At 42.8% G+C, this 18,836-nt stretch overlaps 1 protein-coding gene across 2 annotated transcripts; it reads right to left on the bottom strand.

The window, feature by feature from the left end:
- Positions 1-1,985: 1,985 nt before the first annotated feature.
- Positions 1,986-13,696, bottom strand: LOC310964958 (uncharacterized protein). Of its 2 annotated transcripts, none has more exons than XM_083938298.1 (10): positions 13,637-13,696; positions 10,789-10,950; positions 10,099-10,300; positions 9,674-9,947; positions 8,845-8,883; positions 8,697-8,764; positions 8,416-8,610; positions 7,206-7,305; positions 3,135-5,153; positions 1,986-2,782 (listed from the first exon to the last, which is right to left on the bottom strand). In XM_083938298.1, exons 2-10 carry the CDS (start codon positions 10,878-10,880, stop codon positions 2,775-2,777), a joined length of 2,997 nt encoding a protein of 998 aa, XP_083794424.1. In that variant the 5' UTR covers positions 10,881-10,950; positions 13,637-13,696; the 3' UTR covers positions 1,986-2,774. The 2 variants fall into 2 exon arrangements, with proteins under 2 accessions (XP_083794424.1, XP_083794423.1); XM_083938297.1 differs by lacking the exon at positions 13,637-13,696 and adding an exon at positions 11,706-11,881.
- Between the last annotated feature and the right edge of the window lie 5,140 nt (positions 13,697-18,836).

Here is an 18,836-nt window from a genome sequence, read left to right as displayed (position 1 = left end):
CTCGAATGGGGGACGACCCACTCCCCCACTGCGCCACAGTCGCCCCAAAAAATAAAGGCTGATTTATTGCAACCCTAAAAAGTTAGCCACCCTAACCCGCAGGCTAACTAGGGCTCCGTTTCCATGGTAACAATCAAACACCTGCAGACGAAGGGGAACAAAAACAGACAGAAAAGAGGAAAACATAACTCAAAGGAGTTTGATCTCAGTCACATAATGTCTGAGTACTTAAAAATCTATTCAGTCTTTTATTTTGCACCACACCTGGAGTAGTGTTCCCATGACCTTGACTGCTAAACTGCTCACAACAAGCTGAACAATACTCCTAAAATATTACAGCTCGAAAACAAACAGATTGCAAACTCTTACATCATTTTTTTTTATATTAGTTGTTTATTTTTTACATATCCACCGGGCGTATTCCACTCTAGGTACTGCCACTCTATGCAAATGCTATTTACTTAATATAGAAATACCTTATCCCCCCAAATTATTACAATTAATGCTCCTTTCTTTGCATCATCAACCCAACAACACTCTTTTTGACATAAGAAACAATTGAAGTGGTTGTTTTTTTCCTCTTTTTATCTTTTCTAATAAATTGAAGGAATTGGTTTTAACATTTTTGCTGTTTTCATGTATGTTTATTAGGGTCATTTTGTAGGTTATAGCATGCGGGGGAAGTGATGTGAGCTGATAATGAAGATGTTCATTCATGGACATACAAAATACTATATATTCATACAAGTCTATAATATATCTTTTACGGTCTTCGCCCAAAATAAACGCACCACGCAAGTTTAAACTGGCCGAACGTCCCGCGTTTGTTCAGCTGTGTATGTTCAACAATAGTGATCCACTGAGTGATCTTGCAGTCATACCGCGGCCTCCTCATCCATTAGTTTGAACCGCGACGTGCTCGTGTGGCTGAAGTGTCCCCCAGTGTTTAGAACAGCCTGTTTGTTCACGTCTGTCTCCACCTCATCCCCTGAGACAGTAACCAACAAAACCTTTTTGTGTCGACGTCTGGTTTTTTTTGTTTTGTTCAAAAGGTTCATCTGTGCTGATAGCATCTTACGTCACGCGCTGGATTGTTAATGTACATGACAGGAGGAGCATTTCATGTTACACTGCATTAGAAATCCAGTTTCTTTTGTCTGCATAATCATGGACATCGGCTGCTCCGGTTGAAATTCAACCTTTCACTGCTAAAAGAAGGAAAAAAAAGGGATAATGCCAGAGTTGTCACTTACATTGGATATCATTGCTTTGGGCAGGAAAAGAGCTCCTCTCCAGCATGTGTGTTTCTTTTTCCACAGACTTTAAGAGAGAAAAAAAAAACATTAGACATGACTCTTTCCCTTAGGGGCGGTAATGGCATTCTCCATGACAACGGCGGTGTGACACGGCTGTGCCCTTGAGGGCCGGGCGCCCCCTCTGGGGGGAGCGCCGCGGAAACACGACAGGGTCAACGGTCACCTCCCATCATCCACCAGCAACTCGTCCTCCTCTTTCTCTCCCTCTCTCCTCAGGTGGAGCGAGGAATGTTAGAGAGAGAGAGAGAGAGAGAGAGAGAAAGAAAGTCTTGAAGCAAGCCCACTCAGTCCAGGCCTGGCAAACGTGGAGCTTTAGCCACAGGCGGTTCTGGCTAGGTCTCTACCTCGCATAGCTCCTTGCTGTTCCTCCAAGGCCAGGGCTGGATCAATACATATAGTAGTGCGGATTCTTTTGGCACCCAAGTATAGCTATGCAGTATCGCCCTGAGGTATAGGTCCGTTAAAGACATAACAGTGTGTGCATGTGAGCAAAGTGGACTGAGTTTATTCAGGAAGGTGTGGAGATGCTTGGCATAAAACTACTTCTTCCAACACCGATGTTTTTTTTGTGTGTTGTTGTCCGAAATAAAGGAAATACTCATGCCCCCGTTAAACATCGCATGTAGTTTTTTTTTATTCTGGGAAAGCCCTTGAAATGGTCATGACAGAGATGACGTTTAAGGACAATTAAATAGATAGGAATAATGTTTCATACAAGTTCATTTGTGCTCCTGAGTAATTAGAAAACAATAGTTGCTGTTATTTCTCTGAAAATGATACAACATGTGCCACTTGATACATCCACCAGAACTCATATGATGAAAAAGACCTCACAGATGGATACTGTCAGGATATTCTTTTTTTTCTTTTTTCTAGAAATAATGCTCTTCTGCCACCTGGTGACTAAAAGGCAAACCAGTCTGAGGCTGAGTTCATGAGTTGTACTGCATTGTTCCATGTCTTTAAGCGTAAAAATGTGCAACGTAAAATGTGAAACTAATTGCGTCACTAACACACAATAAGCCTTTTAATTGGGAGTGCGGCGTTTCTTTTGTTTTCCACAAACAACAACTTAAATATCTCTCACGTCGGCACTGCCTCCGCCTTGGCACATCTTCAGTGGAAATTCAAAAAGGAAGTAAAAGAGAAAAAAAAAACAGGACATTTTGGTTTCAACAATTCGTGTCCTGTACATTTGGCTTAGATGATCAAACCGTGAGCATAAAATCCAACAGAACATGAGACAACAAGGTGTCTAATAAAATAATTAAATAATAAAAGATAAAAAATAGTTTCAGTCGCTTGCTATAAAAGTGGTGCAGTTTGTCTCCTCAGAAATTATTCAGTTGACCTTTTGTTGAAGTTATTTGGAGGTCACGTGCCGAGTCCGGTCTGCTCGCTCTCGTTCCTCACCCGAAACAAAACTTCTCTTCAAGGATGTGTGAGGAAGCCAGGCAGTCAGGCACCTGCAGCAGAGAAAAGAAAAGGAAATATTTATATTACATCTTTCCTCTATAGGCATTTTAAAAAAGTCCCCAACACACACGATCTTTGCACAGACATCTAAATGTTCTTGTCTTTACGCCTTCAGTGCATCCATGTCAATTTCCAATGCTAAGAAAGCTAAAACCATAACCCAAACTTCTCTTAGCTAGGCAGATTATTTTGTTTGTGAAGAGAATATAGAATTTCCAGGCGTACGCTCTCCATAAACAAAAAAAGTTTAGACGATGTCATTCTCTCTGGAGGCTTTTTAGTGGACTGTTCTGCAGAGCTACAACTAAACTCTAGAGCTGCGGGGTTTAAAATAACACTCACCATATTGGTATGTGGACCTGGGTGGTGAGGGTAGGGAACTGCTCGGACCACTTGGGGCCTCGGGGTCTAAACCGTTCCCTCGTCTCTGAAGGGACCTCTGAACGGCCAACGCTACTGCCTGTGCGAACCTAGATGGGGCTGCACTCTGAGGTGTTGGTGCAGCTGCGGAATGATCGGACATGGCCTTATTTTCATTGCCCTCGCTGAATTCATTCGTTTGCCCATTGGATGCAGGACATGGCGGCTGAGAAGATGGGCGAAAGGAAGCTGCGGTATGTTCCCTCTCTCCCTCCGTGACCTCGTTGAAGAAGACAGGTGGAGGAGGGGGAGGGAAACAGTCCTCATCTCCCTCTTCTTGTACCGCTTCCTCCTCAATTTCCTTATCATCAGTGTATGAACCAGAAGGGTCCACGTCTGGACCTAGAGACCCAGTGGGGCTTGGACGCTCGGTGTGATCCTCTGAGTTGATCTTACCGGCACCGGTAAGTTCTCCGTCACTGCAGTCTGACGGTGATGTTGGTGTCGCCTCGGATGTGACTTCGGGTTTGTCCTCTTCCTTCTGCTTTTTATCAGTGTCCCCAACCTCAGAAAGAGACGAGTCTGGATTATCCTGGTTGTCTAAGCCATGCGGAGGTAAAAGCGTTGAGTCTGGACTATCGTGGTTGTCCAAATCTTGTGGAGGTGAAAGAGGTGGGGCTGGACTATCGTGGTTGTCCAAATCTTGTGGAGGTGAAAGAGGTGGGGCTGGACTATCGTGGTTGTCCAAATCTTGTGGATGTGAAAGAGGTGGGTCTGGACTATCGTGATTGTCCAAATCTTGTGGAGGTGAAAGAGGTGGGGCTGGACTATCGTGGTTGTCCAAATCTTGTGGAGGTGAAAGAGGTGGGTCTGGACTATCGTGATTGTCCAAATCTTGTGGAGGTGAAAGAGGTGGGGCTGGACTATCGTGGTTGTCCAAATCTTGTGGATGTGAAAGAGGTGGGTCTGGACTATCGTGATTGTCCAAATCTTGTGGAGGTGAAAGAGGTGGGTCTGGACTATCGTGGTTGTCCAAATCTTGTGGAGGTGAAAGAGGTGGGGCTGGACTATTGTGGTCGTACAATTCTTGTGGAGGTGAAAGAGGTGGGGCTGGACTATTGTGGTTGTCCAAATCTTGTGGAGGTAAAAGAGACGAGTCTGGACTATCGTGGTCGTCCAAATCTTGTGGAGGTGAAAGAGGTGGGTCTGGACTATCGTGGTCGTACAATTCTTGTGGAGGTGAAAGAGGTGGGGCTGGACTATCCTGGTTGTCCAAATCTTGTGGAGGTGAAAGAGGTGGGTCTGGACTATCCTGGTTGTCCAAATCTTGTGGAGGTGAAAGAGAGGCTGGCCTGTCTGAATCCTGAACCTCCTGAGAAGAGGGTTCTGGACTGTGCAAAGGCGTTTCAGTCTCCGATCTTTCCGGAGCACATGGATCCTCTACAGTTTCAATTGGATTTCTCCCAACCTCAGGAGGAGCTTCACAATCAGGGTTATCTTCTAGCGGTTTCTTGCCCGGGCTGAGTTCTTGAACAGGTTTCGTTGAGGGAACCACTTTGAACGTGGTCATTCCCTTCCTCTGTGCGGGATCCTCCCACTCACGCTCAGTGGGGAGGTCGGACTGGAGAACGGATTCAAGTTCTGCGCAGAAAGCCCCGCTATCTGAAGACCTCTGGGTCATAGGCGTAAATGAGGATTTTTGGAAGGTGGCGGAGGCTCTCAAACGATTGACCAGTGTTACTTTGGAAATAGAGGAGGTCAGGACTTTGGCAAGAGCACAGCGGGCGTCAGATAAGTCTTTCCCTCGAAACGAAGGCAGGTATGGATCAGCCACTTCATGGAGATGAGTGAATGAGGGGCGTGAAAAGGACGAGGATGGGCGTGAAAAGGATGAGGGTGAGCGTGGATGTGGTGATGAAGACGAGGGTAGTGATAGGTTTACAGAGTCGGACTCATGGCTCTCTCCCAGCTCCTCCACAGCGTTCAGGGAGTCTACAGTCCCTGGGGAAACAGGATAGGCTGAATTATTCAAATTAAGGGTCTTAATTAAGTCTCAACATTGTGAAACCACAGAGTGAATGTAAAGAAACGCCCCTTTAAAGAAATTAATATATTTCCAATGCAAGTTATGCACAGTAGGTGTATTATTCAAATATCTTAAACAGATAGGAAATATTGATCAAGTTACGAACAGTGACTTTTAATGACCTTAATCACTTTTAGTTAAAGGTTGTATACATGTGAACACATTTCTTAAATGAAATCAAGTGTTAAAGTTGAATGAATTGTCCCCAATTTTATTGCAACAAGAGAAATACTAACTTGTAATGAATGAACCCTGCGTATAAAAGTCTAAAACATTTCTAAATGAATCATCAGAAGAATCAAGATCAAATAATCATAATGACACATAAATATATTTAAAACGTGACTTTACAATAGGTTGAACTGTATAGAAGAGAAAGAAATGAGCGTGTAACATAGAAACATGAGTTTTACAAAAGGGTGTGGGGGGAAAAAGAATCACTTATAGATGTTCCCAAAGAGTTGTTTAGTTTACAAAATATTAATGTCCATCTGGCTTCTGTTTTGTGAAGTAAAGGCACAGCAATTTGTTTCGAAAACGCACCAAAAAAAGGTCAAAAACAACAGAATTTCCACACAAATAAACAGGAAGATAAACAGACAATGAAATAAAAGGAAAAACAGGATAAATAAGTAGCATTGAAGTGCAGCAGGCGACAGCGACAGACATCCATAAAGCCACTAAGACGGGAAGGAGGAAGAAGAGGCCCGCGCAGGAGGAGGACGGAGAGGAGGAAGAAGGTGGAAGGAGGAGAGGAAAGGGAGACAGCAGCAGCAGCAGCCCTCAATCACCCACTTCAGGAGTCTGTAAGCAGGGAGGAGAAAAAGGCTTTAGGGCAGCGATTCTTAGTCTAAAAGCTTCCCAACAAACTCTGAGACGTTTACAGTTTGGTCAGTATGGAAACAACGATTTAAAAAAGACGTGTTGAACTTTCACAGACCGTGATTATGTAAGTGTAGGAGGACAGGATCAAGAATGTGATCGTCGACTCTTGGCTGGGAGTTGTTTTTTCAGCCTGGGATTGAGACCAGCTCAGCAGTGCGTTGCGCTGCCACGGCTTAAAGACAAACAAGGGAGTGAACCGAGACACTGACACTGCTGAGGGCAATTTGGTCCGGTAATTACGACGCTGAAAGTTTACGCTTTACTTTTTCTTTCACTTTGGCTTTTCCTCTTTTGAACCCATGCCGCCGGAACGTACAATAAATTTGTTTCTCACATAATTACCTACGCCTAACAGAATGGTCGTTGTCCGTTCAAGCTGGTGAGAGCAGATCAGTAGAAAGAGAGAACATGAACCCGGCTGGGCAAAGCATATCAGACTAATACGGCGGAATGAAAGCTTGGACAATAGGAGGGATTTATCTTGGAACAGACTGAAGCCAGAATGTTCTATGAACGAGGCCCTCCGGGTCACTATAATTGCCCTGAACTGGGTTAAATTGTTCCCACTGATAAAAGCTGCATTTGCGTTGGGTTCTAACTGCTAAATCTTCTTGTTTGATGGTATTCGCTTTGACATTTTAATCTTGATTTAACTTCAATCTCTCTTGACCTTGCGCGGCAGCCGCTGCGGCCGTGAGGATTTGGCGGATCTAAGAATTCACCCCTCTCTAAACCCATTTGATTTCTGCTGAAATACTGTAAAAGGTCAATTGGGATTATTCTAACAGCGTATTCCGTGTCTTCTGCTGTTTCAATGATGCTGCGTCCACAGTCACCACTAGATGGCAAAATAAAAACAAAAAGCTCACCAGTGGGACCAGGCTGAATTTGGACAGTCAATATTACCTCTGCGTGGTGTTATTGCCTCTAAGTAGCCGTGATTAGCACCCATGTTGTTGTGTTGGCAGGCTAAGATCTCAATCATCATGATTAAAATGGGTCCAGCACAGGATCCAATAGCCCTTCTTTTAAATCTCAATCACTAACGCTGAAAGGTCGTCAATCATCACTGAAGGTCTTACCTTTAACCCCTGTGTCTGCCTGCAGCTCCTGGTGTGCGTTTGCACAGGGTGGGGGTGGGGCCCTCCTCTTGGTACTCCTTATGGTGGATTCTGCAGACCTCTGTAGAGAGATGATGACATTTATTTTATAGTTAAATGATATTTAGAGATATTCCAACCCTGTCGGCGGAATAAAATGTCGGCATTGTATGTTTCTGCAAACCACGGATACGTTGAATCTGAACATTTCTGAACAGCTGCGTCACATTTTTTAAACCTTGTGAATTCAAACAAAAACTACAAGCCTACCTAGGTTTATCCAAACTTACATACTTAAGTTTAGGAAAAGATCATGGTTTGTAATCAAGTTTCCCTTTCACATGGGACAGGACACGGATAGGGAATGAGCAGGATATGAACTGCGTCCTCCTGGGTCTAAGTCCAGTGTGTGTACTACACTACACAACTTACTCTGAGCATAAAGGGTGGTTTGCAAAAATGCTAACATTTTTACCGGCAGCTGGGTTGGATATCCTGCTGACTAAGGGCGCACTCACACTGTCCATCCGTACCGTGCCCAGGCACGTTTCACGGCTAAAGTCTAGTTCGTTTGACCAGCGTGAGTCGTTAACCGTACCGCTCTTAGGCGCGGTACGGTTAACGGCCACGGCCCGTTTGGGAGAGGTGGGCTTTTGTAAAGCACGTTTGCACATGTACGAGCACGAGCGTGCACACGTGTACGAGCACGAGCATGAGGCCTACGGCAGTTCTGATGTCATTTTATGTGCGCCTGTACGGACATAGAAAAAAAGAAGAACGGAAAATGCGCTGATATTTAAAACAAATTGGCCTGGGGCGCGGGGGGAGAGAGAGGGGGGGGACAAGTACCCTAAAGCACGGGGCACAGTGCACGGATGGACAGTGTAAGTGCGCCCTAAGGGCCTACTCACACTGACCGTGAGCTGGTCCGCGCTGTGCTTTAGCGTGATAGACCTTCCCCGCTCCCCTGCGGCTCGATTGCTTCCGGCTTAGTTTTTTTTTTATATGCTCGTGCCGTGCTGAAGCCCACCTCTATCAACCGGGCCGCGGCCAGGAAGCGGTACAGTTGCGCTCATACTGGTCAGACGAACTAGACTTTAGCCTTGAATCGTGCTTGGGCACGTTACGAAAGGTAAATGTGAGTAGACCCTAAAAAGGACCAAGAAGAAGAAGAACAACAACAACAACCCACCTGTGATCCCTCTACATGACAGATGCTGAGGTTGTTTGGGACGCTCTGTGACGCACCCAGGGGCGGCTGAGGGGCTCGTCTCTTCTTGGGCATATCTGTCAGCAGGGTGTTAGAAGAGCCGACACCCTGCGCATTCATGCTGCCTTCTACGTGTTTGTTTCGACAGGGAGAACTCGGGGAACTCCCTGCCCCTTCCTACGAAGAGGGAAATATTTAGTCACAGGCAGAGAAGATTTGAGAAAAGCTACATTCGAGTGTTCAACATATTTAACATAACGTACCATTTCAGCTTTTTTCTTCCTTCTTCTGAACAAGCTGAGAAATCCTGCGTTGTCCTTCTGTTTCTTCTCTAAAAACAAAAGATTGTGATCAGCAGCGGGTATGTAGCAGAAAGAATTCACAATACTTAAGACTGTATGCGTGGGTTACCTTGTAGAGGTGGTGAGATTAACTCCGTTGGCGTGACAGCTATTTCAGACAGAAAAAAAAGGCTATTATTAAAAGGTATATTATAGAAATTAGACATCTTTAAAACACAGGACTCTGTCAGAGCACCAAAACTACAAAATTAAACTCAAAAACAAACTTTGTGGTGCCGATACGGGTACACAAAGACTTTATAGCAAGAACGTGCGGAGAAAAGATCCCATAGTAGCATAAAAGTAACACTCCTGAAGATTAAAGCAGCAGTCGGCAAGTCTGGCAGATCGAGTTGAATCAATCAAATTTCAAATGTTTACGACTCTCACGCCCCTCCCCCTCTACCACAGGACTCCTCCTCTCCCCCCCATTGAGTGCTCATCAGTGCACGTGCACCAGATTCCTGTGAAGAGACCCATCACATCTCTCATCGATAAACAGCAAGGAGTACACACTCCACTCAGGTAGGCTGGCTAGATCGCAATTGCTAACATCATTTAGCGTATGCCCAGCTTGAGGTGTGTGCCCGTGATATTGTAACGTGCCCAAGGGGGGGATCTGTGGCGTGTCTGCACAAACTGCGTCTGACAGTCAGCTATCACACAGCGCTAAGTGGACAGGATGATACGGGTGCGGTCTAGGTGCACGTAAAAGCTTGGTGGGGTTTTTTTTCTAAAACCGGATGATTTATGTTGTTCTATCGGAGCATAGTGTCGGTTTCAGTGAATATAATCAAAAAAAGCGACGCCGACTGCAACTTTAAATACTCAGAGAGGCACTATATAATGTCTTGTGTATGGGAACCGAAGCTTTCACATCAGCGTGTCCTCTCACATACCTGTTTCAGGCGTCTTGGGTTGGTGCTGGAGGTCATCGGGTTCCTTTGCAGCCGTGTCTTTGGCGAACACTTCCCTGAGCCCGTGGTCATTTAAGGTCTTGGTCAGCTCCAGCGGCTCTTCGGACCGACAGTCTCTCAGTAAGACTGTTGTTTCTACGCTGAACTCGCACTTGTCACACACCACCGGCAGCAGCAGCTCAAGGGGCACTCTGGGATTCACCCGCACCACAGCCTTATGGGACTTATTGTAGTTGATCAAAAGACGTACAGATGCCTGCGAAGAGCAAAAACAACATTTTCTACTTTAAATACACCGACATAAATATCGATTTTCTATGAGTTACTAAATTACGTTTGTGTCACTTTACTATTAACTGAATAGAAACTTTCTTTCCATCTTTATTTATTTCTTTTTTTCCTGTTACCTCAGGCATGTACGGCCTCCTGATCTTTTCCTCCATCCCTTTGGGCTTGAGCACAATCTTCTCCGCTTCCAGAGAGCCGATAGGAGAGTTTGGTTTGAAGCTGATGTTGTTCTTGTTGGGCGAGAGAACCTCCACAGAGTAGTCTGACGGATTCAGATGGTAGCTTGCACAAAGGGTCACCAGTAAGTCCATCACTGGTTTGCTATTAAGAAGAATAAATTAAAAAAAAAAAAAGAGGAAATGGCCGTAAATCTTATGATCTTGCTATGTTGTGAAATTCACACTTCGCTCAAATTAGGCTTCAGCCCGCAGGTGCACGTTTATCATAGATCTGGAACTTTCCAAAGAGGAAATAGAACAAACATTGGTAGTTTTTTTGTTTTTTTAATCTTCCTGTATGTAAAAAACTTATTTTAAGACAGGGACCAAAACAAGGTTAAAAAGGGGCACTTTGATTTGCCAGAGACAGATTAAAATCAATGGAGATGAAGCAGATATAATCCTGATTTTAGCCCAGAGTACGGGTCAAGCTCCAAGACCGCTGGATCCTACATTTCCCATGATGCAGTCTGCATCGGACCAAGGCAGACTCAGGGCAACAACAAAAGAAAATGGGCATTAACATCCAATTTATGGTCCTTTTTAAGTTTAACTATGAGAATAAACTTTATATGTAAGATTGTGGTCTACCTTCCGTGCACTGTGGCGTTCTTCTCCAGCCCACCTGGCAGAACCACGGACAGAGAGTGGTCTCTCTCCAGTGGATTTCCCGGCTCATCCATCTCAGCGGAGTTCAGCGGGACTCTAAAGCCTCTCCAGGTCTGAAGCTGCTCCCAATATCAGCTGCACGTCCTGAAAAGGTGAAAAAGATGTCAGCATTTCAACAACTGATTGATCATGTGACCTCACAGGCCCAAATGATGTCTGAGGGAGTGATCACCACAGTGTCAGGGACTGTTACTGTTACTGGTGCCAGTGTGAAATGTCTTACAGTCGCTCGAGAACATTTCAAGAATGAGACGTGAAGGCCTGACTCTAATTCCCATAGATAAACCTAAACATGTATACATTGTTTACAACTACGGTTGCTTTCTCGTCATCATTTGTCTGTTCTTAATCAATCATTTGGTCTGTGAGAGATCAGAAAATAGTGCAAAAGGCAAAAGTATTTCCTTTTTTTACATATTTAGTTTCTTTTTTTCACAGGTCAAACTTCAAATATGTTCAGTTTACTATCATAAAAGAGGAAAAAACGTTTTTATTACCAAAATTCAAGTTTCAAGAAGCTTTATTCATCCCGAGGGAAATGATTGTGTTTCAACAGTTTCAATACAAAGATGGGAAAGGGTCAGAGTAGCATTAAGCTAACATAAATCAAATCAAAATAAAGCTAACAAAGTAAACAATTAACTAAATGTGACAGACATTGTGGTTAAAATTCATCTTAATTCAAAGATATAACAATAAACCTGAGTGCTGTCTTGGTTTTTAGCATTGTTACAAATAAACCCTTACATTTATCAAAGTATAGCTGCATTCATTCATGTCCCCAATCTGTGAAATGACAAACTTCACACACAAATAAGTGTCAAATTCAACGGTTGTACCTGAAAAAGCCTCCTCAGGAGTGAAACATGGCAGTCCACGTCCAAAACAACGAAGAAAAACGCCTCCAAAGTCTAAATTACACCCACTAATGTTTGTAACTTCGCCGTGTTTCGCCTCTAAACGCTCCGGAGCAGCGGTCTCTGAGATAAGCGACGGACCCTCCGGGAGCCGAGCCCCTCTCCGGGCTCGCCTTTGACCCCTCCGCGGCTCCCTCTCCCCCACACAGGAGCGGCCTCTTCACACACTCTGATTCAAGTCAACGCCCTCCGCGTAGAGCCGCGAGCTCAGCGGCGCGTGCCGACAAAAACAGCTGTGTGTGTGTGTGTCCGGTAATCAACACGCGCGCGCCACTGTTCCCGGAAAGAGCATGCTGACGACAGAAATGACACTTAAGTTTTAAAAAAGCACTATTAAATGTCTTATTAATTGAGTTATATTCAATTAAACTTAACATAGTGTGTAAATACAGGCCTGTTGCATCGGCTCTGTTTAAAAATGAAACACAGCGGGCTTTTTAAACGCACAAAACTGGATTAATCAATCATTTTTTTAAGCTAGCTGACTCATTTAGCCTGCTTGTTTATGCATTTACACTGAAAACAATCACTTGTAGGCTTTACTTTATAAAATACTTAACAATATCACTCATTTTCAATTCATTTTCCTGCTGAATATCACGTACAAGTCACTCAACGATATCAAGTGTAATGAACTTTGCCTTTAATTGAAACATTTGTGGAGAAATTGAGTAAATGTTACTTAACTCTGTTCAACTTTTAAGTTCTATTTATCTAAATTAATTAAGTGAAGTCTGACACATTTTTCATAGAAAGGGAATTTATGTTTAGTAGATTTTAGTACTTTTATTTTAACGCTGACACGATCACTTATTTAGTTGTATGAATACCAACTAACACACAGACTTATCTGTCGCCTTGGGTGATGTTTAATAATTATATGTATGATTCTGATAGCTGATATCAAGACCAACACAGTGGTATGTCATACTTGGTGTTTTTGATGCGTTATTGGTGAAAAAAAAGCAATTTTATAATAAAATATATCCCACAATGCATCATGGGAGTTTCCGGTTAGGCTCTTTGGGCTGTATCTGGGTAACAGGAGGTCGTAGAGAGATGAAAGTTGATTTCTGGAATATGTTTTCATGTACGGGCTTTCCAACGGTGCCACCCCTGAGTGTCCACGACCTTCTGTTCCAGAGATACGTCACAGTCATCACAAATATGAGGAAGAAAGGGTTACATTTACTTGAAATAACTCATCCATGATGGAAGATTTTCAGAGTAAAATTGAATTAGCAATTCAAAGTTAATCTATAGTGACTATGAATCATTTAAATTGTGAAAATGTACTCTTCCTGTTCAGTGAATTCATATTAATGTTGACTTAAAATATTCTAGTTCCCACTGAATTTGAATTTTACCGTGTATAAATTACTTAGATTAATTTAACACATTTAATCCACCAAAAAGTTAGATTTTTCAGTGTATCCTAAGGACTGTTTTCTTTAAATGTATTGTTCGTTTCCTTATTTTTATTAGCTCTACCAAAGGAAACTAGGCTATTAAAGTAGGCTAAATAAATATATAATCTCTTCTAAAAGTAGCCTACATCAGGCCTATATCATGGTCCACTGAGAGAAAGAGACAGCTCTACAGCCTACATCAGGTCCATATACAGTAACACCATAAAGAGTCATCTTTACCCACAAACGTAGAGTATCTCATACATGCAGCCCCTGTCCGTCCTCATCCGTGTTGTTCAGGCACTAATGCTGAGTTCCAAATAAGCTTACACTGCTTCTCCAGAAAGAGGGATTAGGGCTTTTAAAAGGCTGCATCTCTCCCCGCTGCCACATTAAAAAAAACAACACTTAATTATAAATACACTCTTAGCCTTTTACACTTACCTGTGTCCGCGGGTTATTCCCATTCTCCTTCAGTTGTCTCTTCTGTGTTATTATTGAGAGGTAGGAGGAGGGAGGCTGAGGAAGGTTCTGTCCCCCTCTAATCCCAGTTTAGCAGACAAGCTACACCACACCTACATGCCCTGCCCAGTCATGTGACATCACTTTGTTTGTGTGTGTACTGTATGAATGCTTTGCGGGTGGTGGTGGTATCTGCACATGCATACACCTTGTAACCTGGTGAACCAGCTCTTCCCTAACCACATCCGTTTTAAAAAGAGGACGTCACTCAGTTTGTAAAAAGGCCTCTAATCCGGATCAACTAGACTATAGTCCAGGGGTGGGTAAATCCAGTCCTGGAGGGCCACTGTCCTGCATGTTTTAGGTTTCTCCCTACCCTAACACACCTGTGACGAGCATCAGCTGCTTGATAACCAGCAAATCAATAGAATCAGGTGTTTTGGAGCAGAGAGAAACCTAAAACATGCAGGACAGTGGCTCTCCAGGACCGGAATTGCCCACCCCTGCTATAGTCCATCACCTTGTATATCATGCAGACCACCAGAGGTAAACTAGTACTTTCAGCCCAACTGCAGCGTTGGATTAAACATCGTGCAAAGACAAAATGTCTCAAAGAGGAAGAGATAAAAGTATCTCCTCCGGTCGACGTAAAGGCAACCATAATAGTTTCAGTTTTGCACAAGAGTGTTTTTGCTCCGCTGGAAAATCACACTCTCTTGCTCCTGCTCACTTCTGTCACTATTCCCCCTCCACCTCCCAGATAAAAGTCCCTGTCAGTCTTCTCAGAGCTGTTAAGGTCTTGTTAGTTGAGGAAAGTTGGTAGGCGTGTATAACAAAAATAACCAGTGTTTCCCAACCTGGGGGTTGGGACCCCCACAGGTGGTCACGATACAAATGAAAGTGGTCTCAATAATATTAGATTTAAAAAATGCCTTACCAAAAAAACGGTTGTGTAGGTCGATTGTGCAAGCATGTTGTTCTGACCCACACTTATATTTGTCGTTAGGTGCTGACCTCTAGTGACCGTCGTATGTTGACGACAACATAACTGTGTCACTGCGTTACTACGGTTACCATGGACTTGCATATGTAGCTGACGTTCTGTGATCCTTTCCTAAAACTAAGCAAGTATTTTAGCTGCCTAAACTTAATCAAATACATCTGTTGTATAACTTGAACTTTTTTTACGGTCGCCATTTCACAACGTTAAATAGAACGATCACATGTTTAAAAGTACACGTTAAATAGCACGGATGTTGTTCTGGGAGTCATTGCCGAACAACCCCGTCTGTAATTTAGATGAGGAAGTGTTTTTTTTTCTTGGGAACCTCTGGCTAAATTTACCTCTAAGGCTCAAAAGTGTTTTCAAATCAAACTGTGTACCACCTAAGTATACAACGTAGCTTTGTTGGGAATATACAACAATGTAAAAATATCTTGAAGCTTTTTATTTCTATATTACATCAACAACAAATATGTGAGTTATTTGGAGTAGATTTAATACAGAGAGAGAACATTGCAAAATGTTTCGGTTTCACTGCTCATTTAAATCCATAATTGAAGCGATCTAGCAGAGTTTCGGGAGCAGGACCACACCTCAACCGCACCTCTTCCTGCATTCCTGTACATACCCACCTTAACCTAACCCTCTCATCCTCGCCTGTCCACCTTTCTCTCCGTAGTACCGTAAGGGGGCTGTGCCATGGCTAATATGGTGGATTCCCTAGCTTACGGAAGTTTCCCAACAACGCAGACAGCAAGTAAAAGAACTACAAGTGCATGCAAGCCTCACACACCGATCATTTTTCATGAATAAATTGTTTAAACAAATTGTTGTTGACGGTATCGTCTTTGCGTGTGGAAATAATATATATATTTATTAAACCTTTCTATGTTTTCTTTTTTTTTTTTTTTTTAAAGAAAATGACTGCTTGTTTCATAAGCTTCTCAGTAAAGTTTCCAGCGTACACAATGAGAGCTATTTTTTTTAGCCACAATCATGTTTAAATCTTAATTTGGACAATTATGACCAAATATCTACAAAAGACTTCTGCCATTTGCCTCAACTGTATTTTTTGTTTAGTGCTACATTCAAGTGCAAACGTTAGCATGCTAACATGCTAAACTAAGATGGTGTTTATAGTAAATATTTTACCTGCTAAACATCAGCGTGTTAGCATTGTCACTCTGTGCATGTTAGCATGCTATTATGCTAAACTAAGATGGTGTTTATGGTAAATATTTTACCTGCTAAACATCAGCATGTGCATGTTAGCATGCTATTATGCTAAACTAAGATGGTGTTTATTGTAAATATTTTACCTGCTAAAAATCAGCATGTTAGCATAGTCACTGTTAGCATGTTAGCATGCTATTATGCTAAACTAAGGTGGTGTTTATGGTAAATATTTTACCTGCTAAACATCAGCATGTTAGCATTGTCACTCTGAGCATGTTAGCATGCTATCATGGTAAACCAAGATGGTGTTTATAGTAAATATGTTACCTGCTAAACATCAGCATGTTAGCATAGCCACTGTTAGCATGTTAGCATGCTATTATGCTAAACTAAGATGGTGTTTATGGTAAATATTTGACCTACTAAACATCAGCATGTTAATATTCTCAATGTGAGCATGTTAGTATGCTATTATGCTAAACTAAGATGGTGTTTATGGTAAATATTTTACCTGCTAAACATCAGCATGTTAGCATTGTCACTCTGAGCATGTTAGCATGCTATCATGGTAAACTAAGATGGTCTTTATGGTAAATATTTTACCTGCTAAACATCAGCGTGTTAGCATAGTCACTGTTTGCATGTTAGCATGCTACTATGCTAAACTAAGATGTTGTTTATGGTAGATATTTTACATGCTAAACATTAGCATGTTAGCATTGTCACTGTGAGCATGTTAGCATGCTATCATGGTAAACTAAGATGATCTTTATGGTAACTATTTAACCTGCTAAACATCAGCATGTTAGCATAGTCACTGTTAGCATGTTAGCATGCATTTATGGCCTCGCAGAACAGCCTCACAGAGCAACTACAGTCTTTTTAAGAGTATTCAGACATATCTTTCGATTAGTTGGCAGTGAAACAGCCTCATCTTTGCATCTGTAGTATTTTCCAAAAAGATTCTCATTCAAAGGAAAGACATAAAAACAGGACTTCAGTAGTTTTACATCTACAATATATCTACAATAACATGTATAGTCTATTATACTATTAGATATAGGCCATCAAGGCTCATACGGAGTATCATCCTGGTTTAGTTACAACACTTCCTTGTACTGTAGAGGGTAGAGTAATTATAGGACATCTATTTACCCACAGCTTTGATTCAGAGAAGGATTCCCTGGAGTTTGTATTCCTATGTGATTAGTGAAGCTTTTCTTGAAGAGCTTATTTGTAACACACTAATGAATGACAGAAACTCAATAAATGTTAGCTATGGAGCAGATTACAGTAGTATCATGCAAAGCTCTTCATTCATCTGCATACTGTTAAGAGAGCTGTAGCAGGCACTTAGGTGGGAGTTTTAATCAAATCATGCACAAGGAACACATGTTCACACCTACTGTAATCTTGTAATCTCATTGTAAAAGTCTGTCAGTGGAGACTGAATGGGCTTCTACAGTGGCTGGTTACAGAAAACAGATCACAGTGCGGGCGTTTAGGTTAATGAACTTCTTTTGATGACTAACAGATGAACAGAAAGCCTGTTAGTCACGCTATCCAGCCTGTCGCTCTGTGTCATCACTTATCGTGTTGTGAAATGGGAGAAAAGGCCCCGGACAAATGCATCCACTCGAGGACAGATGAAGATTTAACTCGGGCCGTGCGGCGCCATTTCCACACCCTTGGACCTGCTATGTGTGAGCGAGCAAGTGGCGTGACTCTGACGGAGCTTTCTTTTCCTGTCAAAGGAAATCAAAACGGCAACAACATGAATTCATTTCCCCGTGTTTTCAGTGTGAACATTCACGTGTGGGCTTCATGTAAACTTAGGAAGTTCTTACATGGCCGTGCACAGAATGTGTACTGCTCTATCTATGTTCTGTTTGTTCCCTCTAAACATACAGTACGCCAACTCTTCTGTTTACAGCTTTACTGTGGCTCAGTGGAAGAGTGGGTCGTCCTCCATTCAAGAGATCGGCGGTTCGATTATGTCGAAGTGTCATTGGGCAAGACACTGAACCCCGAATTGCTCCTTGTGCTGTGCATGGGTGTGTAAATGTGGTGTCTATGGTTAGATTAGATGGTATGTAGATGTCCACTGCCATCAGTGTGAATGTCTGTGCGAACGGGTGAATGTGACAAACACTGTGAAAGCGCCTTGAGTAGTCAAAAGACTAGAAAGGAGCTATATAAGTACAAGTCCATTTACTGTAACACGTGCATCTAACGTGCACAGCCAGAAACAGCCATACGGAGCGCCGGGCGCCAAATGGGAGCATTCTTTCCACGCGCTACAACCTTATTCTGGCGACCCACTGTTTGAGCGAGGCTTCCAAATTCATCACTTTGCTTCTAATGAAAGACGCAGCAAAGTCACAGAGAGCTGCCACGAGGCTGCTTTCAAAACATTGTTCACGCTGGTGGAATATAACCAGGGAAACGCTGTATACACGGCAGCTTTCCATGTGTTCTTAGATTGGAATCCTGCTGCTTTTTACATTTTCAAGCGCTGTCCTCAAAGGTTGTACACACACGGGGTTAAATGTATGATTTGGGTTGACTACATGATTGCAAGTAACTCGAAACCCCAAACCGTGGTGTTGGTTTGTTTGCAATTTTACAGCATTATAGTTCAAATTATTTGTAAAATTCCCATAAACTCATTGAACTTCTGTCCATCCATTGTCTGGATTTGTGCCGAGTGTTTAGAGATATTTTTAATCAGGAAATCAACCAGGAACTGTAAAAATGGGGGACATGTCCTCCCACTCCCTGTGGAAATGTCACTCTTACCTTTATTATGATGAAGAGGTTTACCATGGGATCACACCAACCGAAATGCCACATCGGGCCAGGGGTGTAAAGCGGTGGGGCAATGGCTCCTTCTCTACTTTTACCCCCCCCCACACACACACACTTCCAGCTCCTTGCTCGGATCGCAACCACTTTCAAACTCTGCCTGTTCATCTCAGCTACACACTTGTAACCTTTCGTGAC

Source organism: Echiichthys vipera (assembly GCF_963691815.1).
Source record: "Echiichthys vipera genome assembly, chromosome: 23".
Classification (NCBI taxonomy): Eukaryota; Metazoa; Chordata; class Actinopteri; order Perciformes; family Trachinidae; genus Echiichthys; species Echiichthys vipera.
This window is presented reverse-complemented; position numbering and strand designations above follow the sequence as displayed.